This window comes from Gopherus flavomarginatus, chromosome 4 (genome assembly GCF_025201925.1).
Source record: "Gopherus flavomarginatus isolate rGopFla2 chromosome 4, rGopFla2.mat.asm, whole genome shotgun sequence".
Taxonomy (NCBI): Eukaryota; Metazoa; Chordata; order Testudines; family Testudinidae; genus Gopherus; species Gopherus flavomarginatus.
In genome coordinates, this window is record NC_066620.1 from 85,565,905 (window position 1) to 85,589,081 (window position 23,177).

At 43.2% G+C, this 23,177-nt stretch overlaps 1 protein-coding gene across 5 annotated transcripts in view; it reads left to right on the top strand.

Moving 5' to 3' along the window:
• Positions 1 to 23,177, top strand: part of GALNT2 (polypeptide N-acetylgalactosaminyltransferase 2) — a 155,395-nt gene that overhangs the window by 113,526 nt on the left and 18,692 nt on the right. For all 5 annotated transcript variants that reach the window (XM_050949098.1, XM_050949099.1, XM_050949102.1 and 2 more), the window contains 5 exons: positions 3,310 to 3,397; positions 4,559 to 4,662; positions 13,948 to 14,074; positions 20,950 to 21,042; positions 21,228 to 21,311. In XM_050949098.1, the coding sequence (XP_050805055.1) occupies positions 3,310 to 3,397; positions 4,559 to 4,662; positions 13,948 to 14,074; positions 20,950 to 21,042; positions 21,228 to 21,311 (496 nt within the window). The remainder of the gene's footprint in view (positions 1 to 3,309; positions 3,398 to 4,558; positions 4,663 to 13,947; positions 14,075 to 20,949; positions 21,043 to 21,227; positions 21,312 to 23,177) is intronic.

Genomic DNA, 23,177 nt, shown 5'->3' on the forward strand with positions numbered 1-23,177 from the left:
TGGATGAGTAGTAACCCTAGAAACTGAACTCTGTTCACATGACAGGTACTGTATAAGCAGTGTCAGTGGAAACTCCTTCATGCTGATCTCTGAGGTGTTTCAACCATGGCTTAGAGGGGCTCTGTTCAGGGAGGGTAGTTCAGTTTCCATGCCCATTTAGTCTTTATTGTTTACTGAGACTGCCACTGCATTTGCTAGTTACATTGGCTGTCTTAGGAATGATCCCTACTGACAAAACTAGACTGAATATGGTCAGTCGTCACTTCAGACACTACGCCTGTGTGTCAATTTCCAACCTGTGACCTGGTGATGAGAGGCTCCTTATTCTTTTATTAATACCTAGAGGCATGCAGTTTCCCCACAATTATAATACTCATTATCATAAAGAAGGTAAATAACTGAATTCTAAATGTATACAAAATTAGCACTTCCTAAGCATTCTGGTGGTGGTGTGTAAACATGTGCCAGCTTTCTAAAACATGCAAGTCTAGTGTTTTTGTTTGCCATGCTTTTAAATCCTGGATATCTATGCACCGCTTCTTGTGCACTGGAATTCTCTGCCAGCTGAGGTAGTATCCCCTCCTTCCAGCTGTAGAGTAGCTGCCATAGTGGTTATGCTGCTTAAACCCTTGCTCTATGGGAGTGGGTGGAGAGGGGAAGACAGGGTAATAGTGCATGGTGAATGTATCTAATAGCCTGACGCTACTCCTCATGTTACTCCTATGGAGCTGTGGTTCCCCAGTCCTGCCCACTTGCCCCCCATCAGTTTAAGCATGTGGGACCCTCTGCCCTCATGGACTCAAAAGGTGGGATTTGACTACTTTTGAATTTTAGCAATAGAAATGTTAGTATGTTCAAACTTTTAAAAATAATTTAGAGGTCTGTGTTACATGAATTTGTGGTGCCCCCCTGTTCCTTGAGGACAAACACCAATCACAATCAGTGTGACACGTGGCATCTTTGGCCATCTCAGCAAAGGCCGAAGACTAAGCATGGAAACTGAACTATGCTTTTGTCCCAAGATGTAGTCTCTCCATGTCATGACTGAGGCGTGGGAAATCTTACTTATACTGCTTTTATACACTGTCTAGGGGGAGAGAACTTAATTAGCCAGGGCTATCAGTCTGACGTCTTTTCCAAGCACTCAATTCATCTTTTTTTTTTAATGGGTGGGAGAAAGGGAAAAAATTCCTTACATTCGCTTCTAAATCTGATCACAGTTTTCAAATCCATGTACCTTCATCTTTTTGGTCCAAGACAATTTTCAGCCTTTTCATACTGTTAATGTTGTAAGTGTTATTACCTGTTGAAAAAAATCTTTTCAATTACTGTAATAGAATGTTATTAAATTAGATCTAAACACTTAATTTATGGACGTTCCTATCACTGTCTTGCATGTGAAGGAAGAAGAAATACCTTTTTCACATGAGGCCTGCACTTGAGTGATACAGTACATTTAAACGTGCTGTTTCAAAGAACTCCTGTTATTGAATCGGTGATCTCACCTCATTGAGCTCAGGCTTTCCCCAGTCACTGAAGAAGGTGAAGCAAAAACAATAGTATCATTAGAAATGCTTTCTACGCTTATTTTATGTGTTGTTTTGTAACACTCTCCTGCGTTCCAGAAGAGACCCCTTGTGTTCAATATAGGGTATGTAACTCTTGTCTCAATAGTGCTTGTGCACTGGAACAACAGCTACAGTACAAGCCACTGTAATTCAAATCATTTTATGGGGTACAAAATAAATTTGACATAATAGGATACCAAGTATCAGGGTACATTTTTCTTGTTGTGATGGAGACTTTATCTAATGTAATACTACTTTTATATCTAAAAGTGCTTTTTAAGAGATGAAAGCTCTAAATATAATATGGAAAAGCTTTTTAGTTTTTTAATATTTTATATCAACTTCCAAACTTTTAAAGAGGTTTGCCCCATTGGCACATTTGTCTGATGAAAGACTTCATAACTACTACTCGCTTTCTGTTAATATAAAATTAATATAAATATCTTGTGGGTTAGAAAATGGATTCAGCTGTTTTCATTTTGCTGTCTACATCAGTCCTACCAGGCAGAAATCTACTGGTACGTGTTAAGGATTCATAGTGCAAAAGAGTTGGTGGGGCAAATGTTTCCTGATTCAGTTTTGTCCTTTTCCTATCTATCCCATTTCTCCAAAGGCAAACTGCTATAGCTCCATTCAGGAAAGGAAAACCTCTGATCTCTCTGACAAATTTGGAAATCCTCCATTAGATGACCTCATCTGTTCTAAATGCTTTTGGTAGCAGGTGTAGTATGAATAGCTGGCATGTTAGGCATTACACAGTGAGCAATGTAGCTTTCTCTAGTACCTTTTTATAAACCTCCATGCTTCAGGGCATAAGGCTTCCTCAGAGAAAGGGGGTAGGAAGAAATTTTCACTATTGGCTAGTTATCGCATAGCTGCTGGGTTTCTTGCATCTTCTTCTGAAGCATCTGGTACGAGCCACAGTTGGAGACAGAATGCTGGACTGGATACATGACTGGTCTGATCTAGCTTTGGCAGTTTCTGTGCTTGTTTTTCTAATCTTAATTCCCGAAGCAAGCTGTCCGAAGAGAGGTTTTCCACCCTTACATAAAACAATTTTAGCTAAACATAAAGCAGTGCATCTGAAGGCTTTAACATGCTATATTTTCTAAGCATGCAGTTAAAGAAAGTGGCATAAGTAGGTTTCCAAACTAGGTAGGTGAAAAAAATTGCAAATAACCTTTTGTGATATCCAGGAGAGTGCTTCGTGTAATAAACAGAGATGAACAAATAAACGTTAGCTGCTGTGGGAGTGGTATGTACAATCTGACAAATCAGATTATAACTGTGTGGTAATGACTTCTCATGTGTCCATGATAACTGAAATTCTTTGTTTGATGCTCTACTTAACCAGAGGTATATGAGACTAGATCCATACCAAGGCTTTTTGTTTCTCATTTAGTGTTGCTGACTGTGGATTTAAAAATACAATATAGAAGTATTTCAAGATAAATTTAGTTTACATTTTAGCCTATTTCTGTGTCATATCTAGCTTCTTCTTTCTTCTGTAATCTTATTTGTTCCATCCTTTTCATTTCTGTTCTCTCCTCAGATGTTTACTTGAGCTCAGATTTTCATTTTGAATCCTTATATTAAACTCTTCATTTTGCACTAACCATCTAATCTGAATGTCAGTTGCCAATAATTTTAGTTAGAAATTCATCTGTAAAGGCTGAACAATGAATAAAAACTTCAATTAACTTCAAATGTTTTTTCCTTTGATTTTTCCCCCCCATTGTAGGCTTTGATTGGAACTTGGTGTTCAAATGGGATTACATGACACCAGAGCAAAGAAGAGCAAGACAAGGAAACCCAGTTGCTCCCATAAAGTATGTTCCTGTCAACATTTCCCTTCACAAAACAATGTTGTAGATATTTTAAAAAGTGCAGCTTCCTGAGCTATTATCTCCCAAATGTTGTCTTCCAGAAATGATCCCTATGCTACCTGATAAGTGCTAGGGAGTTCTTTTATGAATGTTTAAATGCAAGACAAAAACTTGCAGTTCTGTAATGTTGTTCCAGAACATTGCCTGAAGCTGAGTCATCCATTACTTTTCTCCTTCCCCATTCTTCTACCTAAACTTGTGGTTTTTAGTATTGTGCAAGCTGGTGTTGTACCACATGGAACAGAAGCAAGAAACTGATAGTACAAGTCTGTGGATTTGAATGGAAATAATCACTATTATTCATTGTTCAGCTTCCATTATTGATATACATAATCAGCAAAAGTCTGATAGCATTTAATAGTTAACATCAAGAGCTTCTTTTATTTATTCCTTTTTCTAGAATATGTAGAACTATTTTTAACCAGTTTGTTGGTCTGTTAACTATTGATAGTTAACTGTTGATAGTTAACCTATGATGCGTAAATGTCTGATGTATATGACATGAACACATTATAACATATACTCTGTGTACACCACTTGGCTTGACATACATTGAAAAATGTAAATGGACCGAGGCCTACTATGACCAAATGGACAACTTCATTTTCCCCAGCTGCAGAAAGGGGATCATTGACCCTACCTCACTGGGATGATGAGGCGCTTGAGACCCTCGAATAGAAACCGTTATAAGTGCAAAGTAACTTTTATTTCTAAGGATCTTAGTGTACTGTCTGCACTTATAAGAGGACCCTTTTTTTCTTGAATTGAAATTAATCTTTATTGTGCTAAGACTACGGTAAGGGTTTTAAAATTCAGTTTGACTCTGAGAATACATGTCCTATATGAAAGGAATATGAGACCCAACTAAGGATCTGGAAATAGAAACAAATTTTATCTATATAAGCCATGAAGCAGTATATTCCATAGAAATGCTAGTGCATGTAGTGCTGTACAAGGAATAGTGACTAAATGCTTTCAAGATAAAAATATTGCAAGGCTACTTCAAGTAAGCATTCAGTCTTGAAGGTTCAAATGGAGGAGAATGATAAACTGGCAGATGATTAAATATTTAACTTCTGACTTTTCTCCCTTCTCTCTCTTTAGAACACCAATGATAGCTGGCGGGTTGTTTGTGATGGACAAATTCTATTTCGAAGAGTTGGGAAAGTACGATATGATGATGGATGTGTGGGGTGGAGAAAACTTAGGTATGTACATGCCTTTCTTCTGTTTGTACAGAGGAGATTTAAATGATAGTTAAGACCAAGTGGATTATTAGCAAAAATTCAGAGACAACCAAGCTGCAGTTTAAAATAAAGAATTAGAATAGGGTAGGACTAGCATGTTGAATATGAATGACTGAGAGGGAAGCATTTGTTAACTATACAGTTCAATTATTTTTGTGAAAAGGCAGGCCAATAAAATGGAAGTAAGAAATTACAGGAATACAGATTGCATTTTTGAAAAATAATTTCCGGTATAGCTCTAAAATGGCATTCTCTCCTAGCTAAATTGATTAAAATGCCACAGTGTCTAAGTGTCACCAGTTTAAGGGGCTTCTTAAGATGTTGGTGAAATTTAATCATGTAGAGCAGAACACAAAAGTTCATGAGTTTAATCCTCTTATGTTTATTTTAAGAAATCAATTAAAATGTAGCTGGCTGAAGGCTGATCTAACATAATTTTTTTTATCATCTGTCCTAGTAGACCACGTGGCCCTAAATTTAAGATATTCTATTATTTTTGGAAAAAACTGGCCTTTGGCCATGTTCTGATTCATGTTTTTGGGCTAAGGGTGACATTTGAGCTGAATAATTATGTTTTGGTTGTTTGGATTACAGTATTATGAAGTTTTTTGCTTCTGCTAAGAGTGGTATATTCAAAAATATTTTTCACTGTGACAGTTTTTTAGAACTTCCAATTTGCTGTTGTCTTTACTGAAGGACTATATTAAGTATCTTAGACATTTTTGAAGTAGTTTAATTTAGAAACCAGTTACAGTTCAAATTTGTGCACTGCACATGCAAAGTACACTACTTTCAAACTTTTAGTGTGTTGTCATATATCCATCTATCCATCAATTCAGGGTTTTTACATACATACTTATTTAAAGCCTTGAAGTGCATTTATCTCAATCTGTTGCCAGAAGTACACTACAGTAATACAAATAATTCATACATTCAAGGGTTGGAAGGATTGTCTGGTGTGACCTCCTGTATAACACAGGACATGGAATTTCACTAAAATAACTCCTGGCTGAACTAGAATACACAACACTTGAATCAAGTTTGGCTCTCATGTTGATTTGTGCATTATTAAATCATGCTTATTTGAATGTTGCAGTTATGGTCACTTTTTTTAAAAAAATTACCAGGAAATTCATTGTAAAACTAATACTGCATGTTGCAATTGACTTTTAGTTTTAACTGAAAGCATTTTTAAACCAGTGCATACAGTATTACTCTTGAGCCAATCAGTATATTTTAATGCCCTTCTTTCTTATCTGCTGAGGGAAGGGTCCAACAGCTCACTCAGTCCTTTTTTCCTTCAGTGGGAACACAGCCCTGAGATCCCTGTCCAAGCACTTTCTCTCCTGCTGTCCCATGCATTTTCCATACTGTTTCCTTTCACTTCGCCTCCCGGAATACTCTTTGGGCCCTAATCCAGCAGAGCACTTAAGTACATGTTTAACTTTAAGCATGAGTAATCCTATTGACTTCATGTGCTTAAAATTAAGCAGGTGCTTAAATGCTTTGCAGGATCAGGGCTTTGCGGGGGGGGGGATGGGAAGGGCAAACTGGAAGCTGTAATTCTCTCAAGGTGAAGAGTAACAGACAAAGACCTGCTTTATGGTGCTCCCTCTGTTCCCTTCTCCCCATGTGGAAGGATCTGAGGTAAGCTAGAGGCAGTTCTGAAGACTGCCTGGGCAGTGACTTCTCTTCCTATTATGGGTGTCAACTACCGCACAAATGAAGTAAGAGTAGCAAGTAGTGAACTTTCGGCAGGCATCACATGATTAGTCAAAAATAATCAATTGGCAGGAAAAATTGAGTATCCTTCATTTTTCTGTTTAAAATGCACAATACACACACCAGATACTTGATATCTACATTGTACAGCAGTGGACATCTAAATGTCCAATCATCTAACTTGCTGCAGTAACAATATGTCTAGGTTGATTGGGCAGTGCTGCAGGTAAGTAAAACCACTTACTGGATATTTAAAACATTAGTTCTAAATATTCTGCTGAAACTTACTGTTTAAAACTTAGCATTATTTCTATTGAAATATTTCTCCTGGATATGCAGTTGAGTGAACTAAATGAGGTTTTATTTACACACGTACACTTGACTCTATCAAATATAAAATGGCATTGTAGTGTTTTGATGTCTGTTCAACTGTTACTTTAAACAATTAAGAGGGGATGTATTTTATTGTCATTGTTAAATACAGTATTTTTGTTGTGTGACGTACGGAAACTGGCTGTAGATCAGTGATGTTAACTTTGGGAACTCTATTCCTAAGAATAACAAAAGAGCATGGCAGAAACAGAGAAGAATTTGAATATGATGCGGAATAAGATATACTTCTAACACTTTTGGATCTAAACTTGGGTTTAGAGGTTCTTCTTTGTAGTGGTTTGATTTTGTTAAAATCAGTTCATAAGCAAGCAAGACTTCCTTCATAGTTTTTATATTAGTGTAATGCTACAGCAACAAGAATTAGTCCATTGTTGAACGAATCTATACAAATATCATTACACTATTGGGGAATATGTAGTTTGAGTGATTGCTCATATGTATTCCACAATAGTGTGCGTGCTCACCACGTGCACCGGAGTTGGAAGTTTTTCCCCTAGCAGTACCCGTAGGAGAGTGCCCCTAGTGACCCCTGGAGTGGCACCTCCATAGCACGGTATAAGGGGTGCTGCCCGCTCCCCCCACCCTCAGTTCCTTCTTGCCGCCAGTGAAGGTGCTTCGGAACTGCTCTGCTCCAGCTTTGCTGTAGCTTATCCTCAGAACTCTTGTTTGTTCAGTGTATGTGACCTGTATTTAGTACTCGATTAGTTTTAGTTTAGTTTAGCTAGTGCACCTGGGCAGGGTCATGCCCTGTGCCCCAGGTTTTAAGTCGTGCAACACATGTAGGCGCCTGATGCCAGTGAGTGATCCGCACTTGGACTGTCTACACTGTTTGGGTGACACTCATCTCAGCAGTCGCTGTAAGATTCACAAGTCTTTTAAGCCTTGGACTGAGAGAGAGAGACATTAAGGCTCTGGGCTATCCTCATTGAGTTGGTGTTGACCCTGACTCCTGGGTGCCAATTCAAGTTGGCATCGGGCACCGCAATGTCGGAGCGTGGCGACCTCCCAGTACTATGTACTAGTTGGCACTGCTCCCCATCCACAATGCATGCCAAGAAGGATAAGAAGAGGCCTTCTCCATCATGACACTGGAGTAAATCTGGGGCAGAGACTAGACCTGTGTTGGGCAGTCCTCGATCTCCATCAGCCTATAGGCCTCCGACTCGAGTCAAGCAGAGTAGTCCAGCCCAGTCGGAGCGGGCTTCCCTGGATGTCCAGATGCCCTCCATACCGGAGGCCTTGCAGGCAGCCTGGGACATTATGTCCTTGCCAGTACCAGGAACACCGCCAATGTTAGCCCCACATTCCAGAGGCAAGCAGCCACTGGATCTCCACAGTCAACCCCGGCTGAGTACCGGTCTCGGTTGAGGGAACGTTCCCAACGCTGTTCACCGCTCAGCAACCGTTCGTGCATAGTCCGTGGGTCCCCGTCAACTCCCACCAGGTTGTCTGGCTGCATTCTGCCTGACCGAGACTTCAGGCACCGCTCGCCTCGAGGAGCAAACACTGATGGGACCGAGGCAGAAAACGCTGAAGGTCCTAGTCTCAGAGGGGCTATCATAGCTGGTTGTGACACGGTCGTCCCGCTCCAGAACCCCACCCATGGCACTGCTCCCGCAGCCCTGGGCGTCGATCACTGGTGAGTCGCCGTCATAGATCTGCCCATCGGAGCCAATCGCCGAGCTGCTGTTACCGATGGTATTGATCCTCCACATTGAAGTCGCAGTCTTGGGATTGGCACCTCTCCCAGCGCCACCGCTCCTCTCGATCCAGGGACTATGGGGGGTCATACGTCAGCCTAGCCTCCCTTTGTAGCTGTCCATCAACGGGTTAGGCTAGCCAGGCCGAACAGTGCAGTAGTACTGGGCACCATGGCTGGTGCAGTGGTACCGGGGGCACTGTGGCCCCCAATGCAGCCCCCGGTGAGAGTTCACTCGGTGGCCGGAGCATCAGAAGGACCGTTGACCTTCCTCTCCCAGCCTCTGAGGAAGGAGTCAGTGGGACATACATCCTTGGCACTGTGCATGGACACAGACCAGACCCTCCTCCCTCCCTCCTGCAGGAGGATTCTAAGGCCCACCAAGAACTATTAAAAAGGGTGGTATCAAGTCTCAACCTCCAGGCAGAGGAAGTGAAGGAGCCTTCAGACTCCCTATTTAATGTACTGTCCACTTTGGTACTGGGCAGGGTGGCCTTGCCTCTCCATGAAAAGGAGGCGAAAATTTCAAATACCCTGTGGCAAACCCCGCCTCATTGGCCACCATCTCTAAGAGAGAAGAACGCAAGTATTTTGTGCCTGCCAAGGGGCATGAATACCTATACACTCACCCTGCCCTTAACTCCCTGGTGTTTGAGTTGGTCAGCCACAGGGAGTGGCAGGGCCAACCAGCTCCTACTCCGAAAAATAAAGATTTAAGGAGGCTAGACTCATTTGGAAGAAAATTTTTTGTCCTTGAGCTTCCAGTTGCAGGTGGTGAATCATCAGGCTCTCCTGGGCCGGTATGAGTTCGACCTGTGGAGCTGTTTGCCCAAGTTCGAGTACTCCCTCCAGGAGCGTGACAGGAAGGAGTTAAAAGCACTGGTGGAGGAGGGTACAGCAGCTGCCAGGGCAACCCTGCAGGCAGCATTGGATGCGGCGGACATGGCTGCACAGTCCATGGCCTCTGCAGTGTCCATGAGAAGGGTGTCGTGGGTCCTGCTCTCTGGGCTGTCCAGTGAGGCGCAGAACTCCTTGCAGGACCTCCCGATTGATGGCAAAGCTCCATTTGCAGAACAAATGGATATAAAACTGCATGGCCTGAAAGACTCCTGCACGATGCTTCAGACTTTGGGCCTCTATGTTCTGGCTCTGGCTAAACCTAAATTTAAACCTCAGCAGGCTCCCGCCCAGGCCACCCACTCTAATTACAAGCCTACTTCTAAAGAGTCACGGGACTATAAGAAATTCGTGCAGAGGCGATCTCGGCCTGTCCTCCAGCCTGGGTCCTCCAAGAGCAAATAAGCAGGGAAACAGCGGTTTTGATGGGACACCCAAGGGAGCCCTGCCAGTTCTCATCAGGGATCCACCCACAATAAAGCTTCCCTTCTCCAACCGAGTGTGTGCTTTCTTCCCAGAGTGGTCGCGGCTGACCTCAGACCAGTGGGTCCTCAACACCATCTCCTGGGGTTACACCCTCCAGTTTACTTCCACCCTATGTGACCATGTGCTCCTGGTCACACCTCTGCCCCCATCCCTCCTGGGGGATCCCTCTCACGAGACGCTGCTCAAGCAGGAGGTGGGGCGGCTCATTGACCTAGGAGCAGTGGAAGTGGTGCCACTGGAGTTCAAATGCAAGGAGTACTAGTCCCGCTATTTCCTTATCCTGAAGGCCAAAGGGGGGCTCAGGCCCCACCTGGATCTGCGAGGCCTGAACCAGTATGGTGAAGCTCAAGTTCCGCATGGTCTCCCTGGCCTCCCATCATTCCCTCCCTGGATCCCGGGGATGGGTACGCTGCCCTCGATCTGCAGGACGCGCACTTCCACATCCATGTATTTGAGGGGCACAGACGCTTCTTCCATTTCATGGTTGGGCAGGAACACTACCAAGTTACAGTCCTCCCGTTTGGCCCGTCCACTGCCCTGAGGGTATTTACAAGGTGTATGTCGGTGGTAGTGGCCTATCTCAAGAGCCATGGGGTCCAGATCTTCCCATGTCTGGACGACTGGCTGGTCAAGGGCAGCTCCCGGTCGTAGGTGCGGGATCACGTGGCACTCCTGTCCACGTGCGCCACTTTGGGTCTGTTGGTAAATGACACAGAGTCCATGTTAGTCCCAGTACAACGCATAGAGTTTATTGGGGCAGTCCTGGACGCCACATCGGCCAGAGCCTCCCTCCCATAGGGCAGGTTCAAGACCCTGAAAGGGCTCATAGACATAATCACAAGGTTTCCAGTGACAACAGCCAGAGCATGCCTCCAGCTCTTGGGTCACATGTGGGCGTGCACGTATGTGGTCTGCCACACCACACTCGGGATGAGGCCCCTCCAGCTCTGGTTGGCCTCGGCGTTCTCCCAGAGCAGACACAGGATGGACAAAGCCCTCACTGTGCCCGGACCAGTGATCACCTGCCTACGATGGTGGTCCTCCCCATGGAACATGTTCCCTGTGGTCCTGTTCAGAGGCAGGCCTCCATTGATGAAATTGGTGTCCAATGCATGTGGGGAGCCCATGTGGGGGTTATTCAGACCCAAGGTCTGTGGTCTGCCCAGGAGCTGGCCCTCCCCATAAACATCAAGGAGCTCAGGGCAGTGCAGCTGGTGTGCATGGCCTTCCACTTGCACCTGGAGGGCCGGTTGGTCAGGGATCTCATGGACAACATGGCCTCTGTGGTTTACTTCAGCAGGCAAGGCGGGGCCCAATCCTCTGCCAGGAAGCCCTCAGGCTGTGGGACTTCAGTATAGCCCACAATATTTGTGACCAGGCCTACAACCTACCGAGCTCCTGGAACTCGCAGGCGGATCACTTGAGCAGGGACTACTTCTCTCAGCACGAGTGGTCCCTTCACTCAGAGTTAGTGTACAGACTTTTCCAAGAGTGGGCAACTCTGTTTGCAACCCGGCAGAACCATCACTGTCCCCGGTTCTGCTCTGGGGGTACTGGGACTTGGCACTATCTCCAATGCCTTCCTTCTGTCCTTGTTGAGCTATGCCTTTTGACCCGTTCCCACTGCTAGGTGAGGTCCTGGAAGAGATAAAGACAGACAGGGCCTGGGTCCTACAGATTGCCCCGCATGGCCCAAGCAGCACTGGTACAGGAACCTCACGGGCCTGGTGGTCGCCCCACCGTGGCAGTTGCCGTCCCGCCCGGGCCAGCTCTCCCAGGACCAGGGCCGCCTCCTACACCCCAGGCTAGAGGCACTCCACCTCATGGCGTGGATGCTCAATAGTTAGGCTGGGAGGAGAAGACGTGCTCAGAAGGGGTTCAGTGCATCCTCCGGGAAAGCAGGCGACCCTCCGCACACTGAGCCTACTTGGTAAAGTGGTCTCAGTTCTCCTGATGGGCGGATAAGCGGGACGTTTCCTCTGTGGCTGCCCCAATCCAGCTCATTCTGGACTACCTCCTTCACCTTAGAGCCCAGGGCTTTTCTCTCTCATCCTTCAAGGTGCACTTGGTGGCTGTATCAGCCTTTTACCCGCTGGTGCAGGGCCACGCGGTATTCTCCCATGCTATGACTGGCCGATTCCTTAAGGGATTGGATCGTCTCTTCCCATGTATCAGGCCCCAGTCCCACATTGGGACCTGAAGCTGGTGCTGGCCTGCCTCACGGAACCTGTTTGAACCGCTAACTATGTGCTTCTGGTCACACCTCTTGTGGAAGGTAGACTTTCTGGTGGCAATCATGTCGGCTAGGCTGGTCTCGGAACTCAGGACTCTGATCTCCGAGCCCCCGTACAGGGTATTCCATGAAGATAATGTCCAGCTCTGCCCACATCCTTCGTTCCTCCCGAAGGTGGTCTCTGCCTATCACGTGGGTCAGGACATTTTTCTGCTGGTCCTCTGCCCCAAGCCCCGTGCGTCCAGTGAGGAGCGCCGCCTTCACACACTGGATGTGCAATGGGCTCTAGCTTTCTACTTGGAGTGGACAAAACCATTCAGAAAGTCCTCACAGCCGTTCATTGCCTCAGCTGAACGTATGAAGGGTCATCCGATCTCCATGTAGCAGCTCTCCAATTGGATCACATCGTGCATCCATACCAGTTATGGCCTGGTGGGAATCCCCCCACCGTCAACTGTGAGGGCACTCAACTAGGGCGCAGGCCTTGTCAGCTGCCTTTTGGGCCCATGTCTCCATCCAGGACATGTGTAGAGCTGCCACGTGGTATGCAATCGTCTCCCAAACCAGGGAGGACACTGGGTTTGGCAGGGCTGTGCTCCGGCCCGAGAATTTGTGAACGCCTCCCCACCTCCAGAAGATATAGCTTGGAATCACCTATTATGGAATACACATGAGCAATCACTCAAAGAAGAGACAGTTACCTTTTCCGTAACTGGTGTTCTTCGAGATGTTGCTCATGTCTATTCCACATCCCGCCCTCCTTCCCCTCTATCGGAGTTGTCTGGCAAGTAGGAACTGAGGGTCGCGGGAGCACACAGTGTCCCTTATACCGCTCCATGGAGACGCCACTCTAGGGGTTGCTAGAGGCACTCCCCTACAGGTACTGCTAGGGGAAAAACTTCCAACACCAGTGCATGTGGCAAGCACACACACCTATTGTGGAATAGACATGAGCAACACATCTTGAACACCAATTACTGACTGTACCTTTTTGATGAAATCACAGATGTGCATCAGTTCAGAGGTGAATAGTTGGGTCCATATTCAAATAAAAAATATATCCCGATGCCTGCAATATGTAATGGAGGTAGTTGATTGATTGGGGGGGGGGGGGGAAGGAGATTTGGTTAATTGAAACACAACAAACAGTGATGTATAAAATAAAGGGTCATTTGTGAAAGGTATTTTAAAATTTTTTGTAAAATTAAAATCAACTTCAGTATGAATACAAACGCTATCTTGTTGGACTGAATTTGTGATTATTTCAGTCCTGTTTTTTAAAAAGCTAGCTTTTTTGTGCCAATACCAGTTCTGATTCCATGATCTGACATTCGGAAGAAATCCTCCTAAACCCCTTATGAATTCTAATATTGACATATGTTGTGTGCTTACCCTTCACCCAGCCCCCTGCTGAAACTATGCAAACTAGCTTCAAACTTTTATCTATGAGTCCAACTCTACATAGCTCTCACTTGAATTTAGTTGTTTTGTTTTGCATCTGTCCACTATAGATTTTAATCTCTGAGCTGAAAGCTGTGTGAACTCCCTACTAAAACTCACCAGTGGAACTTTGCCTGCTATTATTTATAAAGGGATATAAATCCATAGCTGCTTCTCCAGAGTTTAGAGAACACTGAAGTGAGATAATCAGGCACACAGAGCCCAGTTTGTTAGCTTTTTCATGTTCTCTGCAAGCTAAATATTTTCCTTTAATTGTATGTGACATAGTGCATATATTAGAAAATTATGTTAAGGTTCAGAATTTACAAATTACTTTAGGTTTATGTGGATACTTATTATGCATTCCTAATTGCAGAGATTTCATTCAGAGTGTGGCAGTGTGGAGGGAGCCTTGAAATTATCCCATGCAGCAGAGTGGGTCATGTATTCCGTAAGCAACATCCTTACACCTTCCCTGGTGGGAGTGGTACTGTGTTTGCAAGGTAACTATTTGCAAGTTTTTGGCTAAATCGTGGAACTCTGGATTTTTGTGTTTTTTCCAGTTAGCCAGCAGGTGGCAGTAACTTCATTAAACTTCCAGGGTCTTTTACTAAAAATATGTACAATATGATCTGAAGTGAAAATCTTATGAATAATTTTTTTAATTAAAAGGAGATTACCTTTCAGCTCTAGTGATAACTCAATGCTCAAATTAGGGCAAAAATAAAAATTGGAAGACTAAGATGACAGTGGTAAAACGTTTTAATAAAGAGGTGAGGAATTACCTAGAATCAGCCAGAAGAATTCTAAGCCAAATGGGGAAAGGGAAGAAATGGAAAATATTTTAATAATGGAAATTTGCCATCAACTTTGAAAACTTTATGTATATCTTCTTAAATGATCTTGTAGGAAATAAAGGGTTTATCTTCAGTATTCAGTCTGTTTTTAAAAGATGAAGAAAATTAAATTGTTCATTTTTTCCCTTTGGACACTCAGAATCCACCAACTGTGTGATCTTTTTGTATATTTGTGTTGCATTTTGGTTTGGGGTTCCTGGTTCAATACTAAACAATTCTGTGGTGTCATGTTAATAATCACATAGGCTCAGTTTCTGATACTTCCAATAAGTAGTACCTATTAGAATCTGGCCTGTCAAAAATATCCACTCCTCTGTGTGTGTGTGTGTGTGTGTGTGTGTGTGTGTGTTGTATGAAGTTTTCCTTCCTTATACTGTAACTTAAAAAAAAAACAAAAAAAAAAAACACCCTTTTGGGGAGACATCATGATTCAGCAATTAAGAAATCCCATCTCGGCTATTGATTCACTGTGTGAATTTGAATCACTAACTTTTTTTCTCAGTTTTCCTTTTGTAGAATGAGGAAAGTGATTTTTATCAATGTTTGTAAAGAGCTTTGAGACCTATGCATCAAGGCACTGTATAAGTACATGTTATATGAAATTTTCATTGATGTGTTTCCTTGAAGAACCAGAGATGCAGCAGGAGGCCTGGTCTACACTTAAAAAATAGATCAACATAGATATGTCACTAAGGGATGTGAAATTGAGCACTGTAGCTATGCCAGCCTAAGCCTGTGTAGATGCTACTACATTGAGGGAAGAATGCTACTACCACTTGGCGAGGTGGATGGAAAAACCCCTTCTGTCTCTGTAAGAAGAGTCTATATTATGTTGCAGCAGCACTGTAGCTGAGCCACTGTAGTATCCATAGCATAGAACAGGGATCAGCAACCTTTGGCCCACAGCCCGCCATGTTTACCTGCTGCATCCACAGGTTCGGCTGATCGCGGCTCCCATTGGCCGCAGTTCACTGCTCCAGGCCAATGGGGACTGCGAGAAATGGCGCAGGCTGAGGGATATGCTTGACCGCCGCTTCCCGTTGGCCTGGAGCGGCGAACCGTGGCCAGTGAGAGCCGCAATCGGCCGAACCTGCGGATGCGGCAGGTAAACAAGCCAACCTGGCCCTCCAGGGTGCTTAACCCTGGCAGGCCGCATGCCAAAGGTTGCCAGTCCCTGGCATAGACAAACCCTTATTCTAAGCATTCCTCTGAGTTCTCCCAAGTTGATGAGGCATCAGTAATTTATAGGATTTACAGGATGCTAAATGCAAACAGAATAAAATGTTGTGTTTTGTACTGTAGGAATTCTGGAGTCCAAGCAAATCCTATTTAACACAAGTCATCTAGAGCAGTGGTTTTCAAACTTTTTTTTGGTGACCCAGTTGAAGAAAATTGTTGATGCCCGTGACCCAACGGAGCTGGGGATGAGGGGTTTGGGGTGTGGGAGGAGGCTCTGGGCTGCGGCAGGGGGTTGGGATGTGGTAGGAGGTCAGGGCTCTGGGGTGCAGGAGGGGGCTCCAGGTTTGGAGGGGCTCAGGGCTGGGGCAGAGGATTGTGGTACAGGCTTACTTCCGGCGGCTCCTGGTCAGCAGCACAGCTAGGGTGCAGAGGCAGGCTTCCTGCCTGTCCTGGCACTGTGGACCACGCTGCGCCCCAGAAGCAGCTAGCAGGTCTGACACCTAAGTGGAGGCACGCAAGTGGCTCAGAGTGGCTCTTGCTCACAGGCACCGCCTCCCTCTCCCGCCAGCTCCCATTGGCCAGGAACTGGTCAGTGAGAGTGCAGAGCCAGTGCTTGAGGCGGGGTCAGTGCTTGGAGCCCTGTGGGCTTCCCTTCCTATGAGCTGGACCTGCTGCTGGCCATTTCTGGGACTCCGCGCAGTGTCAGAACAGGTAAGGACTACTAGTTTTTACTGTCTGGCCACCAGCGTCCTTGGCTGCCAAGCAAGGCCACCCAGTGCCTTTCATTCCACTACCCAGTACTGGGTCGCGACCTGAACTTAAAAACCACTGATTTAGAGAGCCCAGAGATACGTTCTTCACATCTGGAATCTTCTGACCCAATCGCTTAGGCAGTGTTTCACATTAGATAAAATACTCTCTCCTTGGAAGTGCAGATTGAGTCTACTTTTTGTGCAGCACCAATAAATTGGCTGATTTGGTGAAATAAAATTACTGGTCTTGTTTCTCTCTGAATAGTTTTAGCAGGGATTTTTCTTTGTATATCTGCTTCCCCTTCCTGTTGGGATCTGAAGTTTATGCTGCTGTGGAAAATTAATAATGGCACATCTGAGGAAACAAAAGATTGATAATGAAATACCCTGTCTTGATTACAGTCCTGCTCCAATATTAATATCACACCAGGGAACAGGAAGATCTACTGATTCCACTATATGGGTTGGGTTTATGACATAACTGCATATCAATTTCACAGTAGTTTTCAGGGTCATGTTAATGAAAGACTGTAATTTGCACACTGCTCTACAATTTTCAGTTTGGGGCTGATGCCAAGATGCTTAAGAAATAATAGGTACTTAATAGAGATGGGCGACATTTTTCAGACCAATAGCTTACTTGCCAAGAAAGCACATTTAGGTTAACCAAAACTATTTGCAAATTCATGTCAAATTCACAGAATTGTTTCAACCAAACTGGAAAAATCAAAATGTTTTGGCATGTCAAAATTCAACTTTTTGGTTCTGACCAAAAATTCTATTTTCAATTTCAGGCATTTTGACAAAGGAAAAGCACTAGATTCAGAAAATGACAAGAGGTGGTGGTTGATCCCTTGTAAGCTTTAGCTCAGTGGTTAGGGCATTCACCTGAGATATAAGAGACAAAGAATTTGAAATTGGGTCTCCCACATTGTGGGAGAGTGCTCCAATGTCCAGGCTCCAGAGACATTCTCACTCTTTCCCTGTATGAATTGTCTCTGTGAATGACAAGGGATAGTCATTGGGCCAGAGAGAGAGTGGTTTTAAGGGAGGCACCACCACCACCTTTTCCAGCAATTTTGTTAATCTGGTCCTCCTTTCCTTGGCTTTTTTCAAAATGCCTGAACACTGAAATGAAAGTATTTGGATCACGATGAAATGTTTTATCGTTACTGAAGCATTTTGTTTTGACTCAAGTTTTTTTTTACTTTTCGATTTGCTGAAAAAATGAGAAAGTCATCCTTTTTTTGTTAATGAACCAAAAAAATCCATTATTCACCAAGCTCTTGTACTTAAATAACTCAGATTTGAGCAATGGGAAAGGATGTGTCTATATATAATATAACTGTGTGTGGTAAATCAAATTTACTGTTTGTCTGGAGCACTATCCAAAACTGTATTTGGGTTGGAAAGGATCTGGCCTGTGATGTCACAGTTATGCAACCAAATCACAAGGGTGCACAGGTAGGACCTCCTCATTCAAACAGATATTCTTACGCCCTTTAGTTGTAATGGGTGAATGGGGAAAGTACTGGAAGGGAAAATCCTTTTTAAAACATGTTCCTATCTTTGTTCTTCAAAAGGATTTTAAGGAACCAATACCAACTTGAACTGTAAAGACAGTGGAAGTGTGTAAGCAATGTCTCTTCTGGTCTGCCTTTCCACACAGCTGATTTCCCCCCTCCCCCTTTGGCTGCCCAGGTGCCTCACTACTGAAAGGCTGTGAAAACCCTTACAAGTCACTGTAATTGCTTGTTATTTGGGGGATGGAGGGCTGGGAGGATAAGGTTAATTAATGCAATTTTGTTTACACTTGAATTGCTGTTGGCCAAACAGGAAGTATCCCTGTCAAAACCCAGAAGCAGAGGGGGAGCTGAAAAACAACTCCTCGGCTTTGGCTGAAAGGGAGTTTTAGAAAATTAGCAGTTTCCACAAGGAAATTATCATCAATGAAAACAGAGAGACTGTTTGAGCTTCCTCTTCGCTTGTGATTTTTACACTCCGGAGTTTTTGACCAGCCTTCTTCAGCTCATGGTTATTTCATTTCCCCTGCAGAAGCAGAAGGGTACAAATGTCTTTAACTCCCAAACCAATATGTATTATCCAAAGATAACATAAGAACAGCTATACTGGATCAGACCAAAGGTCCATCTAGCCCAGTATCCTGTCTTCCAACAGTGGCCAATGTCCGGTGCTGCAGAGGGAATGAAGAGAACAGTCATTGAGTGATCCATCTCTTGTCATCCACTCTTAGCAAACAGAGGCTAGGGACAGCCAGAATATGTTGCATCCCTGAACATCTTGGCTACCAGCCATTGATGGACCTATCCTCCCTGAGCTGATGAAGATTGGTAATGTCCCACAAATCACTAGAGATTTTTATTGCCAAATGTACAAAATAGGCTTCAGAGCATGGAAGGTGCTAATGAAATAAAACTTTAATTCCCCAAATGAGCACTTCTAATTTTGTAAAAGATAAAAAGGCTTTCTCTGGGAGCAGAGGGGTGTGTGTGAAGAGAAAGTTTTAACAGGAGGAAGAGCTGAAAAACTACGTTTTAGAGACTTTAAAAAGTTGGTACTGGGAATATTGTCCATATCCTTCCTGTCCAATTGCGCATACCTCAGGAGATCATACAAATGTCTAAAAATGATCTAAAATAGCTTTTCTGTACATAACTACTTAAAATTGTAAGTGTCTCACAATCTCCCAAGTCTAGAAACAAACGCTGGGTTCCACTGGGGAGGTAAGAATCTCCCCCCTCAATAGCATGAAGCTGCTATTTCTAGCTTTGCAGTATCTGATGACAACATACTATCAAATTGTGATATTTTTATGCACAGAAAATGTTACTGGGACTGGATTGCCCATCCCAATCCTCATTGAAAGTAATCTTTGGCATATAGGAATACCATATTTGAAAGAGAAGGGGGAAAATATTTCTTTGGTAGGCTGACCTATAAAGAAAAAAGCTTTTGGAAGCTGCCTAGTATTTTGGAATGTTACAAATGTTTAAGTCCTGGAGATGATGGATTAGTGGACAGAAGGCAACTGAGGCAGTCAGAGGTGTGTGATATTTATCATTTGGTTCTGTAATATTTGCTTCATGGATGCTGCTTCTGTGTACCCATATGTAACACACCAGGGTTTTTGCAGACAACTTCTAACAGGTAATGTTTCTGTGCAAGATTATCTGTTTAATGTTGAATTGATAAAAGCTTAGAGTTGCTTTTTGTGACTGTACTCCAGCAGAAGAGAACTTTTTGACAGAATGGCAAGAGGAATATCCTGGAGAGTGACAAAGCTTTAGTCACATTGCAGCTCCGGTTTAAAGACACTGTTTATATAAATATAAATATATAAAAATACACAGCAATCTCTGAAGAGTTTGGACAACATTTTCATATCTTTAATACAGAATTTTAAGTAGTGTTACAAATGTCTAACCTTCAGCTTATTCTTTGTCATCTCAGCTGTAAAACAACCTCTAGGTTCATAAATCTAAATGTTTCACCACTTACAATTATTTATTCATCTAGGTAGCGTTCAAGTTGGTGTGTAGTGGGGGACAAAAAGGAGGTTGAGAAATGTGCATTCCATAAGATGGTGTGTCACTTTTCTCTGGCTTTAGTGAAAACTGCTTGTAAGATAAAAGGCAAACTGTCAAATATTGCCAACTGTTGAGATTTTAGATTCTTCCAAGTTGCTGATTCAAAAACCATTCAGTAAATTTCGTTTCTTTACAAGACGTGGCCTAATAAATTAACAAAGTTGCTTTCAAAAAGAGCATTGTAGAAAATGGAAGTCTTGAACTAAACTTTGTACCATTTCTGATTGGAAGCCTGGACCAGCTATTAGGACTTGTCTGCTATTCCTGATTAACTCCAGGTATGAACTACTTTTATTTCAAAATAAATATGTCCACACATGGAATTAATCAGGAATAGGTAATCCACTTTAAATTCACACCCTATCTTATTATTTGGAGTTAATTTTCATGTGTTGACAAGCCCTGAGGCCAGTGGTCCCCAGCCTTTTCAGTATGGCGGGCGCCTGATGACTAGCCACCAAGGAGCGTGGCCACCGGACAAGCAGCCACCAAAATGCCACTGAGAAGTAGTGTCATCAAGCGGCGTTGCCACCGAAATGCTGCCGAAAATCGGAGGCATTTCAGCGGCAGCGCTTCTTGATGTTGCCGCTTCTCGGCGGCTGCTTTTCCGGCGGCCAGTAGGCGGGCGCACATAGATGCCACAGCAAGCGTCATGGCGCCTGCGGGCACCACGTTGAGGACCCCTGCCTTAGGCCATCTCTACACTGCGGGGACTATAATGGCATAGCTGAGGCACTTGGTGTGGATTTTTCACACTCGTGAGCATTATACCTATGTTGACCTAAATATTAAGTGTGTATCAGGCCGAAGTATAAGGCAGGCACAAAGTCCATTCCAAATATGTGTGCTTCAGTCATACCACCTCTGTGGTATGTGTAGTAGAGGGTGGGGAAAAAATAAACATAACCATAACAAACAAAAATAAGTGCCATGATTGTCACAGGAGAAAACATAACCTGCATCTCAATTTGATTGTTCCTAGAAATACACGTAGGGCAGCAGAAGTGTGGATGGATGAGTACAAAAATTTCTATTATGCAGCAGTGCCTTCAGCCAGAAACGTACCTTATGGCAAGTAAGTCCGATCTGCTGCGTCTTCCTATTCACTTATTCTGTTTGCCGTTTGTAGTTCATGAGGGCAAAGGGGTGTTTATTTCTTTGAAATATATTTCTACTGATAAATGTCTCACTTATTAAACGTGATTTAAAATTCATCAAATACAACTGCCAGAACTTGCTGTTTTTTTTGTTTCTCTCCAGTATTCAAAGCCGAATGGAACTGAGAAAGAGACTTAGCTGCAAACCTTTCAAGTGGTATCTTGAAAATGTCTATCCTGAGTTAAGGTGAGTCTCAAACAGCCTTTCTGTTTTCTGGCAGCGTAGGTTCTTTCTTTACCTGGGTTGGCCAGAAACTTTACTACATCTCTCCTGCACAGGCATCTAGGATATTAGCTAGTTAAAACATGTCTCTTGCAGTTTTTGCTTGCTACTTTATTCTGCTGATATTTTCTTCACTCACCCATCCCCTTTTCTCTTGCCCCATATTCATATTGCAATTGCATCATGTGATTCAGTCACTGCCAAGAGGGCTGACTTTCTCCTCCAACACTGCTGTACTCCTGGCCTAGCTGCTTGCTGGAAATGCATCATTCTTCATCCTTCTCCACTCTCCTTCAAGCTGTTAGCTTCACCTATGTGGCATGCTTAGCAATGTGAGCAGCCTTAAACTAGGTGCAGTGCAAAACTTTTACTGCCAGTTTAGTGAGCAGTCCTCCCATGTAGAGTTGTTATAGGTTTACTGAGGTCTTCAGATGAAAACATTTAAGGTACTTTGGAGAAATTGCTCAGAGCCCAGGCATGAGAATACAATCTATCCGGTGGATTTCCATTAATCTTTTCTGTAAGATAGAAAAATCTTCAGAGCTGTATTTATTTACCAAACAAAAATTTTAAATGAATAAAACCACCATGCTCAATATCCTACTACTAGCCCTATCTGTCAAACCTAAGAGTCTGTGAGTTAGTATCTGTCATATAGCTAATCTTATTAAATAACTGTAGACTCGTATGTGGCTTTTATACAGTAGCACATTTCTTGCTGTAGGAGTTCCAAAACACTTTAAGTTCGAATACAATGAGATAAATACTGGTAGTACAATGATTATTTTTTTTAGGCAAAAGCAGCAGCTAATATACCCTCAGTAAAAACTTTCACAGACCCATAAACATTAGAGCCTGTCTTATAAAGAGGGATAATAATGGTAAGGAGTCCAGTTACCCTTTTTTCTTTTCAAAAAGTGCCATAGGATATTTACTTTCCCTTAGAGTTGGGCAAAAATGATCTCTGATATCTCATTTGAGCAGATGTTCCTCTCCCTGCAACTCCCCACACCTGTACCTACCGGCAGATGTGCTTTAGGGTCTCCTGTTTTAGGATTTGCATGAATTTCATTTGAAACTTAACTAGAAATTTTAAGATTACTCATACCTTCCTGCAAGTCCTCAAGCAGCTAATAAATTTGGCATTTTGTAGCTTTGTTCTGTCACCATCTTGAATTTTACCACAGGATGGCAATGCTAAATTTTAGTGGAAGGATCCTCAATGAAGGCTTATAGATCACTTACAACAAATACTATTCCCCAGGCGTCAGTAAATAACACATTATTAACCTGTAATTCTTCACCATGTCAAACTTTTTTAAAATATTAGCTTAATTTATTTTGGATATTAGTAGTTAATTATGGCTTAAATCTCATTTGTAAAGTCAGTGTCCAGACCCTCATTCTTTTCTAATAAATGGCTCTTTTTTAAAATGAACCTTCCTTAAAAGTGGGAGAGCTCAATGGAGTGTTCAGATCCAGGTTAGATTTTACGCTAAGCTACTTGTTCAGTTGTGCCATAAACTCTCAACCTGTCTTTGCAAGGCTTTGGGGCCAAAATGTCAAGATTTCAGTTGCATCCAAACTAGAATAAAATTTTACAACCACTGCAGTTTTGAATCCAACCTGGAATCAAAACCATAGGGGTGGGTTCTGTGCAGGAATTACTACATGAGATTGTTTGTCCTGTGTTATGCGAGTGGTCTTCTGGCCTTTGAAAAGAAAAAATTTTAAAGAAAAAGTCTGACTACAAGTGGTGAGAACTGGGAAATCGCTATTTGTTTTTTAAATAAATCATATGCATCTCAGTTCATCTGGGTAAGATGATCC